This window comes from Festucalex cinctus, chromosome 5, assembly GCF_051991245.1.
Source record: "Festucalex cinctus isolate MCC-2025b chromosome 5, RoL_Fcin_1.0, whole genome shotgun sequence".
Classification (NCBI taxonomy): domain Eukaryota; kingdom Metazoa; phylum Chordata; class Actinopteri; order Syngnathiformes; family Syngnathidae; genus Festucalex; species Festucalex cinctus.
In genome coordinates, this window is record NC_135415.1 from 14,981,079 (window position 1) to 14,994,465 (window position 13,387).

Sequence of the window (13,387 nt, forward strand, 5' to 3'; positions counted from 1 at the left end):
TATATGTTTATTTTTCATGATGCAATAAAAAAATTAAGAAAATTATGTAAAATAAAATAGCACAGTAATTTAAAACCTACTGTTCACTGTCAGTCGGTATAGATCCTTTATGGCAAGAGTCGTAATAAATTGTCCAATCAATGACCATTAGATGTATCGATCACCCAAAATTGGTGGTGGGTAATGTGCATGTTTTCTCTTCACCTTTCAAGAGAGCCTCCTCTTTATTCAATATCTGTTTACATCAGAATGTACAAGCAACCATTTAGTTGACACAACGTGCTATTTTGGGTCCATTTTGTCACAATAACACAAAGACAGAAGACGTTAAAAGTTGCGTATGTGCTCATTAACAATACAAAAAGAAAAACGATGAAGGAAGTAGACATTTAATTTTCTGAGACCTATTTGTAAAGTCTCTGTTATGTCAAAACACTTTAGAAAGAACTGCAGTCGGACTTTTCATCTGCTTCCGACACGCTGGCCCACATTATCGTCATCTCTCGTCTGGAGTGTTGAGGGGGGCATCAGTGGCGCTGCTCTTCCAACCTTTGACTGCTAGTGTGTATGTTAGAGGATTTCACCGACTGATGGGCATTTGCGGTAGAGGTTTTGCGGTGCCAGGTTGGTTCAAGTGTCCTGGTGAAGCTGCAACTGCCGAGAAGCCATGACCTGCAGCAAGAAGGTGACGCTAATCAGTCTCCATTTTAGGTTGAATAGGATGGGTTAGTTGGTTGGGTGGTTTATGTAGATAGGTAAGCTAGCCAGGATGTTTGTTAGACGGTAGGTAAAGGTAGTTGAATCAAATATCTTACTGTCCAGGTATCCGTGCCGGGCTAGTAGACTTCTCTCTGGCCTGGTAAAGGAGGAGAACGGGCTGTGGTCTTCATGCAGAGAGGTGGAAGAGGAGGACATACTGGCCACTGAGAAACTCTGGCAGAGGAATCCACTAGTGGCAGGAGGAGGAAAAGGAAGTTGCTTCTTGTAGCGAGCACGACAATTCTGGAACCAAACCTGCAGCAATCCGCATATATTGTCAAGTCCATTCAATTAATTCATTGAGATTTTTAATCTTTTCAGACGGTTTGTACCTGTATGACCCGCCGACTCAGTCCGGTTACGTCCGCCAGTTTTTGCAGCGTCAGCGCATCCGGGTTGTTTTCCTTGGCAAACTGGCTCTGCATCACCTGCACCATACAGACTTTATGAATATACTTAGTCATCCAGGTCATTTCCTGCTCAGGTCATGTTCTGCTTGTCTTAAATAGGTATCACCTCTCATCCAAGCAGGCTTTATTTTATGCTAGGCCTAGCTAGAACTGCACTAGCTTGAGTGAGACTAGACCAGAACCAGAACAGTAGCCTGAGGCTAATCCTGGTTGCTTGAACTGATGAAGCTTGCGCTGATGAGAGGTGAAACATCATTTTAGGCAACAAAAACTGTCCAGATCAGTTCAATGCACTGCCTAGTTTTTTGTCTGTGGTCGGGTTAATCGTGTATAGTCAAAACTATGCGCAAGTTGATGGTCTATGGCCAAGTCTTTGGTCTAATTTACAGTCTATGATCAGGTCATAGTCACGTCTATGGTCAAGATAATAATCTATTGTCAAGTTTATTGCCTGTGATCAGGTTTATTTCTATGCTAGAGTTTATGGTCTACGGTCAAGTTTATGGTCTATGGTGAAATCTATGGTCAGGTTTAACGTATACGATAAACCCTATGTTCTGTGATCAAGTTTTTGGTTTACAGTCAGGTTAATGGTCTACCATGCAGTCTATGGTCAGGTCTATAGCGCCACCTACCTGCAGCTGCTCGGCTGTGAATGACGTCCGCGCCCTCTTGGCAGGCTTAGGCTGGCTGTCCTGGTCGGAGGGCAGAGCCCCTTCCAGGGTCAGACCAGTTCCTGAAAGGTGTAGACTGCTACGTTAGCTTCTCGTACTAGCCGCTATACGCTCGGGATGTTTTACTACGTTTGACTTTGATTGAGATTGTTTGGGGCTGTTGGGGAGTTGGTAAGAAGAACACTGAGTAGGATTGTAGGTTACTACATTAGCTTCTCATGCTAGCCATAGCATTTTAAGCTGTCTAGTAGTGTTAATTTCGTCAACGAAAACTAAACAAAAATATTTTCGTCAACACATTTTTCATCGGATGAAAACTAGACTAGACTAAAACTCTCATCAATAAAAATAAATAAAAAAAATAACTGGCACTTAATCAGTATGCATCTTCGCTGACTAATGAAACCAAGAAAAAAAATGTACTTTACTTAATAAAAACTGTGGACATATTAGTTCATGAACAAAAATGAGATGAAAATGATGTGATTTTGTAAAATCCTGTCTCTTCTAATATGTCACTGTCATGTGACACAGTGATACAACCCCTTTAAAAACTACAGCTAGCAGCTAGCAAGTGCAACATTCATAAGCACATGGGACAGACAGGAGGTGGATTCATGGTGAAAGGTTAAAAAAACAAAAAGAAAGAAGTAAATTATAGTTAATTAACCTAACATTAATCCAACGTCTCTAACATTCCAACAATAATGTTAATCCGACCGCTAACTAATGCTGGCTAACTTACTAGCTCGTAGCATGAAGCATGTAATTGTGTGCAAAGTTGTTTTTCATCAAAAAAGATGTGAGAAAACTTTATGTGAAATAGTTTTAGATAGATAAATGCTCATCATTATCTGCTGACAATATATATATATATATATATATATATATATATATATATATATATAAAATATGGGTAAAATGATTGTCCTGACTAAAGCTAGACTAACACGTTGACAGTTTTTGTTGACTAAAACTAGACAACTAAAATCAGGTCTTCTTGGACTAAAATAAAGACTAAAATGCCAATTTAAAGTCGACTAAAAGTTGACTAAATAAAAATGGGATGAGGTTGACTAAATTTGATTGAAACTAACAAGCGTACTTGAAACTGGACTAAATTTAAAAATGCCTGATAAAATTAACACTACTGTCTACTACCTTTTCCGAATCGTACCGTTTTGGGCGGCCCTGTGTAGGTTGTCCAGAACGGCGTCGTAGTGGGCGCGGCATAGCACCCTGCCCTCCACCAGGCCAAACTCTTCGCCCGTGGACAGCTGGCGTTTGCAGGAAAAGCAGGCGAAACAGGCCAAGTGGTAAACGCTGCCCCGCGCCCGCCGAACCCAGTCGCTGGCGTACACCTGACGGCCGCACTGGGTGCACTGAGTGCCAAACCTGCTACACAGCAAGGGAACACCGTGAATTCAACATTGTGGTACCTTGAATTACGAGTGCCCCAACTTTAGCTCTTGCAGTTAGTCGTTGCTATTTTTTATTTTTTGGTGTAAATTTTATCTTACAAATAAGTATCCCTGCTGTAGTTTGTTTATTTTTGCCTTACCTGAAGTAGTCGAGCCTGCAGTAGACCTGTTTGTTCTTCACGTAGCAACTGCTCTGCTGGCGCAGTGAAGTCCTGCACACGGAGCACTCCAAGCAGCCCAAATGCCAGTGATGCTCGTTTACCTTAAACACACACACAAAAAAATGTTTATTTCAGGTGAAATGGATAAAAGATTACTTGTTTGGGTGTGCGTGTGTGTGTGTGTGTGTACCTTGAGCAGGTATCGGTCGTGGATGTCCGCGCCGCAGCTGGCGCACAGATGCAGCTGCTGCTGAAGCTTCTCGGCCGCCGGAGGAGAGCAAAGACAGGCGGCCTGCGGGGGGTTGTGCACCCGAGCCTCCTTCTTCACCTCCCGCTTGGACTATCCAGAGGTGTGTGTGTGTGTGTTGAAATACCGTATATAGTACATTTGTGTATTAATGCTGAATGAAATCATAGATTCTAGTTTATTTTCTCTAAACATTAACTTTATTTTGTAAAAAAAAAAAAAAAAAAATGAAATCATGAAATCATTTGGTGGTCTAACCCCCAATTCCAACCTTTAATGCTGAGTGTCAAAGAGGGAGGAAAATGTGTCTCATTTTTGTCATCTTTGGTATGACCCGCCCGGGGACTGAACCCACGACCTCCCAGTCGTAGGGTGGACACTCTACCCCTCGGCCCACTGAGTAGGTAGAACCTATATGTATTAATAAGTGTATTGTAGGTAATCAATTATTTTTTTTTTAGATATTTTTATACAACAAAACATTTTTTTTTTTTTTACATTATTATAACAAATATAAAACTTAAAAACTCAATAAATTATTTTAAGAAATTAATATTTATGAAATGTATCAATGATCTATAATTCATTTATGTACAATATTTCCTAAAATATGTAGTTTAGAAAATGTGCATATAAATCATCAATAATCAATTATTTTCTCAAATCCGTATAAATACACCATCGTAAAACATGTCATACTTTGCTGAATGTATTTTAGATATGTATTCAAAATGTATAGATTTATATTAAAAATTACAATCAATTATAGCTTAAAAAGCAATATACAAATAATTTATACACTTTGTCTAAAATGTTATAAAATTAATAAATATAAAATGTATTTTAAAAAACATGAAAATTAAATATACTATAAATAACTGAAGAAATCTTCTATTAAAAATGTATTAGAAAATAATGATCCGGCATTATGTCTAAGATCAATATGATACAGTATTTATTACTATAAAATCAATGGAAATTTGGTTTTAAAATGTCCCACACCACCAAATGGAAAAAAAATAAATAAATAAAATGCAAAGAGTGAAATATAAACAAAATTTATAATTGTTCCTCATATTTTGTATTTTGCATACAATTCCCAGCTTTAGATCTTTTGAATTAAATATATCCATTCTCTACTTTTATTGATTGATTAATTGATTGATTTAGTGAACACATATACTTCACACAATTTGTAAAAATCTAACTAAAATATACGTGATTTTAGCATTTTTTGCTTTACATACATGGGTTTGATTTTAAGATTTAAAATGTATAGTCACATATATTTCATGGATTAATTTAGGCTTTGTTCAATTGTTTTTTTGACAAAATGCCCTTTGTGGCTATTTATTACTACTAAGTGCATGATTTGGGGGCTGTAAATTTTTCTTTTCTTTCATAAACAGATATACATTTTCCATTTTATATCTATGTAGATCTTTGCTATTTAAATATATTTTTAGCATGTTCTTTAATGGACAACATTTTAATTTGGGCTTTAAAATTAACTTTCTACAGCACATACTTTATTTTTTAACTTAACAAGTATTTTCTGCTTCTCTAAAGATGAATTCTATCTTGTTTGTGAATTATTATGCATGTAAATCTTTAAAAAGCAAAGCGACTCACCATGTTTTGTCTTTCGTAGGCTGTCCACCTCTCAGTAATAATGCACGGACCGCGCAGCTCTCTTTGCACATTATATTTCCGGGTCCTCCTAAAACTGATAACTAAAAAATACACTCCCGCCGATGCATTTAAATCCCGCTGAACACAATTTCACGCAATTAGACGCAAAAATCTGATCGATTAAAAGAGAAAATGTGCGTGCAATTAGCGATGGATTGAAAGGAGAGTGTCAATTTCATGTGCCAATCAAGGAGGGGGGACAAAAAAAACAAAAACGTTAATAGCTCATTTCATCATTGAATGTGCACTTTAATGCGTAAAAGTGAAGTGGCTGCAAATGCAGATTGAGCCATTGACAGGAGACAATAGTGGCGCATGAAAAGCGCCTGATTGTCACACTTTTTTTTTGCGTGTCATTATAGCTGCATTCACACACAAAATATGTCAACAGGGAAAGAAATCGGAAAGTTGAGGGGTTCTCGGTGTTCTGGTGGCAATGGCCTATTGTCACTCTGGCCACCTCCCTGACCAACCCCACACCCAAGGAGAACATTTTGATATCTGTGATTTTTCTGCCATTTACAAATGGGTGCCAGGGATATCATAGTTTTGGGATTTTTCATTCAAAGTTAGTTTTGATTTTGTTTTGAGTTTTTTTTTTTTTTTAATTTAGTTAGTTTTAATTAGTTTTCATGGTGGCTCTGTTAGTTTTTATTGGTTTTAGATATTTAATAAATGCTTCGTTTTAGTTAGTTTCAGTATTAGTTTTATATATGTGTGTATATATATATATATATATATATATATATATATATATATATATATATATATATATATATATATATAATAGGGGTGTTTAAAAAAATCGATTCGGCGATATATCGCGATACTACATCGCGCGATTCTCGAATCGATTCAATAAAAAAAATCGTTTTTTTTTTTGTTTTTTTTTTATTTATTTTTTTTTTATAAAGAGCTCAGAATTGTTCATTCGGTAGTCTTACCGATTCAACGTCTTATCATCATTTTTTGTGTGTGTGTGTGTGTGTGTGTGTGTGTGTGTGTGTGTGAATCGATTTTTAAACTTCCATTTTTAATGGAAAAATATTCAACAAAACGTCTGACTTCGGGTTAGGATTCACACCTTGAGCATGGAAGAATGTTATATGAACGGAACATTAAGCCTTAATATTTTATTTCAATGCTGTTCAAACATGAAACAGATTACAACCTCTATAAGACTGCAATTTCAGATAAATAAATAATACATTTTCATATAAATCTTACACTCTACAAGCTTACTGATTAGTATTTTCTAAATTTGAATGAAAAAAAATCGCAACAATCGACTTATAAATTCGTATCGGGATTAATCGGTATCGAATCGAATCGTGACCTGTGAATCGTGATACGAATCGAATCGTCAGGTACTAGGCAATTCACACCCCTAATATATATATATATATTATGTGTATTACTTGTGAACGGTATTTTAAAAAACACCATGGGAGCGACGTCATCTGAAAGGTGCTTTGGCTGCTAGATGACGTCGCTTCTGTGCGACACACTTTTAAACGTCTTTATTCCGGACAATTAAAAAAAAAAAAAAATCTTCTATAAATCAAATTTAAAATCATCCCCAAAGACTCATGCATTAAATTAATAGCCAAAGACAAAAACAGACATTTTTGCTATAATTATAGTTAGTTTTGTAAACATAAAATAAAATGTAGTTTCAGTTAGTTTTCGTTTTTTTTTTTAAAGCATTTACGTTTTTATTTTTTTAATTTTAGTTTTTTCGTTAGTTTTAGTTAACTAAAATAACCTTGATGGGTGCAGTATTTTTACAGTCCTCGATGCTTAGCCACAAGTTATTTATATTAGCTGCATATTAAAAGAATATACAGGACTGTCTGAATATTGAGATAAAGTCCATTATTTTCTGTAAAGCAATTAAATAAGCAAAAATACAATACATTCTGGATTCATTACAAATCAACTGAAATATTGCAAGCTTTTTATTATGTTAATATTGCTGATTATGGTTTACAGCTTAAGAAAACTCAAATATCCTATCTTAAAATATTAGAACATTTCCTCAGACCATGTAAAAAAAAAAAAAAAAAAAAAAAGCCATAAACGGCAATATTAAAATAATAAACGGCTTGCAATATTTCAGTTGATTTGAATCCATGAATCTATGAATTTTTCATAGAATTTTTATATATTATTATTTTTTTGTCAGATTCAAGTTTATTTTTTTGTCAGATTCAAGTTAATTTTGTATAATAATAATAATAAATCATAATAGAATACTTTTATCAAAGGCCTGTAGTTATATCTTCCTCCAGTAGGTGGCAACAGATTCCTTAACATGGACCCAAGTTGATATGTAGAATATATCTAAGAGCATTTGGTAGCATTTAAAGTACGTTACCGGACATTAAACATCTTTATCTTTTACAAATTAACTGAAGGATTTTTGATAAATGTTTTGTTTCTATTTTGCATGTTCCATTTAGGAAGTAGATAGTCGTCTCCCCACCCACTTCTCTTCAAACAGTAAACCAATTAGACATCAGTGTTTTTCATTTTAGTCTGACATGACTCAACATCAGTCCTGGTTTGACAGCAATCCTACATTTGTGTGCAAATGATGAACGGTATGGCTCTATTAGATTGAAAAAAATAGCAGGAACTAATATTTAAATTAATATTTTGCATAATATTAAAAACAAAAATGTCAAACTATTTAGAATTAAGCAAGCTGTCCACATGGCTGTTGTTCGTCTTGCTGCTGCTGGAGAGCTCAAACGGTGCTGGTAAGACTTTTGAACACAATGAAATCATTGGAATTATGTTTAAATATTGAAAATGATTCTCTTTGTTGTGTAGAAAGCGCTATATAAGTTGCAGTCCATTTACCATTTGTAATTCTTCAACTCTAGTATTTCTGCTGTAGCACTTGAGTCAAAGTATAGCATCTATTTTAAAGAAAAAGTTTCATACAAGGCTTGTATTTCATGCAATATATTATGCATGTAATGTATATACAAGACATGAACTGTATATTTATGTGAGGGAGGGAGGAGTGAAAACACATAGAAATCAAATTAACTATATTCAAGCGAATTTAAAATGAAAATTGACATGATTAACTTTATTTATGCCATGTCTCAATGGACCAATCACTTGGAGCCGTTCATTTGTGCTCCTTGGAGGGTTGCGTAATGTAGCGTGTGCGTGTGTTTATCTATAGCTTGTTGTTCAGCGCCAATAAGGAAGCCATAAAGCCGCAGCGGTTCATTATCTGGCGAAAACCTCCAGAAATAAAAACAGGAAGCTCACTGGAAGATGATCCGAAAGTTTCAGCTGCACAAAGACTTCCTCCACTTACATTGAATTGCATCCATTTCAATTCAATTCAATTTTCAATTCAATTTATTTCATTCCTTTAAAAAAGAGAAATGAAAAGGGGCAGAAAGAAGTAAAACTTGTGTTATCTGCCCCTGATCAACAACAACAACAACAAAAATCAACACAGAATAAATGACAGAGCGGTCAAGACACTTTCAATATAACAATCCTATAAAATATTCATCAGCATATCCTTGTGCTATATGTATTTTTCCAGTAATTGAGCTTTGGGTCGAGTTTTAAAAAATACAGATAGACTGAGATGATTTTGTTTTACAATCCAGATTGTTGATAAGCTGACACCGTGAGTTGAAATACATCATTCTTTTTGTTTTGTTCTATATTTTGTTTTGGAGAAAATATCTGTTCCTCTTAATTTTTTTTAAATTTAATTTGTATATTAACTGGTAAAAATTCACGACGGGCTTTAAACATTATTTTGAGACGGTTAAACTCCATCAATTCATTACATTTTAAAGTTTTTAGTTGTATAAATAATGGATTAGTGTGGTCTCTGTATCCGTAACCGCAAACGACACGAATTACACGTTTCCCTAAAGGAAAGAAACATGATTATCAAGTACCAAAACCACATTAGCTTACCACGATATGTGAGCTAATGGCAGGAAATAACAAAATACAAATATATTGCTCCTGCGCTTACACAGATTTTCAATTACTCCCACTTTCCTCCTTTGCAGTCAACCCTTGTTGCTACTACCCTTGTCAAAACTCGGGAGTTTGCATGCGATTGGGCGCCGAAAGCTACGAGTGCGACTGCACCCGCACCGGCTTCTACGGGAAAAACTGCACCCAGCGTAAGTCCAGTTGTCCTCTACAGATGCCTTCAGTGAGGGCGCACAATGAGTTGACAGGATGCTAAAGGAGGAAAAGGCTGAGTAGCTAACAGAAAATTGGGTTTGACATGGCACAGGATGGAAAAAAGAGACTTCTGGAGAATTTGTGCTCATTTTCTTCTTGCTTTTTAGCGGAATTCTGGACCTGGGTTCGGCTCATGCTCAAGCCCAGCCCAGAGATGACCCACTACTTCCTCACACATTTCCAGTGGTTCTGGGACTTGATCAACAACTCGTTCTTGCAGGACACCCTCATGAGACTAATGCTGACTGGTGAGCACTTAAGATTAATGAATAGACTACAGTATACGACCTTGAAAGTTCTTGTTTGTTTGTTGGATCATTTTCTGTCTATGGTATGTTTTATCATCCCAAAGCACGCAGTGACCTCATTCCCAGCCCCCCGACCTACAACACCAAATATGGCTACCTCAGCTGGGAGTCCTACCACAACACCTCCTACTACACCCGGATCCTACCTCCAATCCCAGATGACTGTCCTCTACCTATGGGAACCAAAGGCAAGACTTGCAATTTCTTGGACGACGGCAGGATAAACCCAAAACATTGAGATTTTTTATTTTTTTTTCTTCATCGGCCACAGGCAAGCCTGATTTGCCCGATCCCAAAGTTTTGGCTGAGCGTTTCTTCAGAAGGAAGAAATTCCGTGCGGATCCCAGGGGAACCAACGTGATGTTTGCCTTCATGGCTCAACATTTCACCCACCAGTTCTTCCACACCGACCATAATGTCCGGGGAGGCTTCACCAAAGCTTTGGGACACGGAGTGAGTTAGTCAATGTCAGAGCTGTAAAAACTGGACAGGATTCAATGAGGGCTTTTATGGCCAGGAAAAATGGACATCAGAGTAGATCATAAGGCATTTGGTCTTCATCGAATTGACTACAGTTGCCTTTGAATACATTTTATGTATACCAGGGGTGGCGAGATCCGGTCCTCGAGGGCCACATTCCTGCAGGTTTTGGATATTTCCCTTCAACACAGCTGATTCATGAACAGCTCATCAGCAAGCTCTGCAGAAGCCTGATAACGATCCTGTTAATTGGAATCAGCTGCACTTCAAGTTGGGAAACCTATGAAACCTGCAGAACTCCGGCCTTCGAAGACCGCAGTTTGCCACCCCTGATGTATAGGAAAATTGATAACGATGGGGATCTTCATCTTAACTCATTCACTCCCAGCCATTTTCACGGAAGCAATCCCCTTCACTCCCAGCTGTTTTACTGGATTTTGACTGATTTTGCAAGGCCCACAGAATATTGTGTTGTATTGCTATAAAAACATTAGCCAAACAAAAGAACGAAAGAAAGATTAAAATCTCTTCTTTTATCAGGAAGAAAAAGTATATTTCTATCTGTTTCCGCTTTGCAGTAATTTGCATTAGAATATTGCTAAGTTTCATCATTATTCACAAATCTATTTAGAATTTGAAGTAATAGAGCTTTTTTTCAACATGGCCCTGGTTGATCTCCTTTGCTCTGCTGACATCTGCTGGCCATTTGTGTAATAACTACCATTTCTTCAACCGTTCTTTGCATTTGAGAGGCTGCATCAAAACCTTCTGTATGCTTTAGCATTAAAAAACAACAGCAACTTACAAAACGTATAAATACATCATTGGGACACTTAAAACTTTAAAATAAAACATATTTATATGTTTTGGGGAGCAAATGAGTTAAATGTCATGACAATTTATGTCGAAACTGTACTGAAACATCCGTGGACAAGAAAATTGCGGTCTGAGTAGATCCTCATTATCCAGGTCATTAATGGCATCTGGACTCATTAAAATTCTGTGTAGTTGCCTTCAATTCAACTTTCTGGGACAGGAAATGTGTATGTCATCTGCACACGTTACGATTCAGGTCCTAGTAGTCTCCAAACTTTGAATCAGAGACAACTAGGCCAAATTCCTCAAGTTAAATTGCCTTCAATTCAGCATTGTTGGGAGGAAAGTTGCATTTGTTAGCTTATTTCTTTGTTTGCAGGTCGATGCAAGCAACATCTACGGCAATACGCTGGCACGGCAGTTGCTACTTCGTCTTCATAAGGACGGAAAGATGAAATATCAGGTAATCGAGAAAGGATGGAAAAATGGAAAGTGTTTCCATTTCGGCCAGAATCTGCAATTAGCTGTTAGCCTAGCATCAACACCTAACCCGTGAGGCTAGCTTGTCAAAGACGAGTAGTTTCAAAATTTTTACAGCTCAAGACCAAAATGTTTAAAAGTCTCTCCCGGTAACCCATCCATCCATCCATCCATCCATCCATCCATCCATCCAGTTTCTTGACCACTTATTCCTCACAAGGGTCGCGGGGGGTGCTGGAGCCTATCTCAGCTGGCTCTGGGCAGTAGGCGGGGGACACCCTGGACTGGTTGCCAGCCAATCGCAGGGCACACAGAGACGACCAGCCATCCACACTCACAAGCACACCTAGGGACAATTCGGAGCGTCTCCCGGTAACCAATTGAGGAATGTGTCATGTATTTACAGCTGCCATTAGCTGTTAGACTAGCATCAAAACCTAACCTGTGCAGCTAGCTTGTCAAACAATACATTTGTGGGAGAGGTTAGACCAGTAGTTTCAAAACCTTTACATTTCAAGACCAAAATCTTTAAAAATCTGCCCCGGTAACCAATTGAGGAAATATGTCATTTACACATCAAAGACACACATCAAATAGATTTTTACTCTTTATAATTATGCTAATATAACTAGCTTGCCTCACAGTTAGCATAGGAGTGGTCCGTACTTAAATATTTAAGTCAAGTTACGGTTTTGTTAGATTTACACACCAAAACATAGAAGAATCACAACACAAGGATGAGAAGTCAAGACTTTTACTCGCAGCGAGGAGAGCAGCGTTGCCAGGTGCAAGCTGTCAAAGATGCTCTGGCAAATCTCTTGCGACCTCTCTTTTTATTGGGATTATTCCCTATCCGGTTATAAAAAATTGCGTTGCACTACTAAGGGGTGGGGAAAGCGCAATAGTGCAGCACTGCATTATCTTAGAATAACATCTGTTTGGATGTAAGTGTGTTGCAAATAAGCATGAGATTATTCATTAGCAATGAAAGTTCTCATTTTTGCTTCTGGTCCAGACCGTGTGACTCATTTTAAACACAGCCACACAGTCTGGTACAGTTCATCTGAAGATATGGGTGCAAAGTAGTTCACTTAGAATTCATATGAGTGTGAAGCATTTTAGCAAATATATAATAACTTAGATACACTTTAAACGTAAAAGGTTTCATGACATTTGTGCTCTTGTACTTGACGCGTCCGCAGCTAGTGAATGGTGAGGTATACCCCCCGACGGTGACGGAGGCCCCCGTTCACATGGTGTACCCGGCAGGCTTCTCCCCAGAGCAGAGACTGGCTATCGGTCATGAGCTATACGGCATGCTGCCGGGCCTGACCTTGTATGCCACCTTGTGGTTGAGGGAGCACAACCGAGTGTGTGACGTCCTCAAGTCAGAGCATCCCAGCTGGGATGATGAGCAGCTCTTCCAGACCGCCAGGCTCGTTGTCATCGGTAATGTGACACTTACCCCGGGTTTTCACTGACTGCGGTTGCGGTGCGGTTGCGGTGCGGTGCGTCTTGACTGCGTGCTCCGGACGGGTCAATTTTTTTGTCAATCCACACCGGCTCCGCACAGCTGCGGTCCGGCAGCTCCGTCGCCGCCCACTTCCCAACGTGTCTCGCGGGACCGTGCGCGCGCGATCATGTGGCATTTCACAACGACAAACATACAGAAAGTCTGTGCTTCTTCTGCTATGAGATTC

General features: G+C 37.9%; 2 protein-coding genes across 8 annotated transcripts in view; one reads left to right on the forward strand and one right to left on the reverse strand.

Moving 5' to 3' along the window:
* Positions 1-13,387, forward strand: part of ptgs1 (prostaglandin-endoperoxide synthase 1) — a 58,966-nt gene that overhangs the window by 42,622 nt on the left and 2,957 nt on the right. For 6 of the 7 annotated variants that reach the window (XM_077520781.1, XM_077520780.1, XM_077520782.1 and 3 more), the window contains 7 exons: positions 3,625-3,775; positions 9,423-9,539; positions 9,711-9,851; positions 9,956-10,099; positions 10,183-10,364; positions 11,587-11,670; positions 12,890-13,136. In XM_077520781.1, the coding sequence (XP_077376907.1) occupies positions 3,625-3,775; positions 9,423-9,539; positions 9,711-9,851; positions 9,956-10,099; positions 10,183-10,364; positions 11,587-11,670; positions 12,890-13,136 (1,066 nt within the window). Of the gene's footprint in view, positions 1-3,624; positions 3,776-7,917; positions 8,127-9,422; positions 9,540-9,710; positions 9,852-9,955; positions 10,100-10,182; positions 10,365-11,586; positions 11,671-12,889; positions 13,137-13,387 lie in introns of those variants that run through there. The other variant, XM_077520786.1, reaches the window with a different exon arrangement.
* On the reverse strand, positions 44-3,556 carry lhx6b (LIM homeobox 6b; the record flags this gene model as incomplete). Its single annotated transcript, XM_077521853.1, has 6 exons — positions 44-672; positions 816-1,014; positions 1,092-1,187; positions 1,805-1,905; positions 3,021-3,241; positions 3,405-3,556. Coding segments are annotated over 6 exons (861 nt in total), but the record flags the coding sequence as incomplete, so codon positions are not given.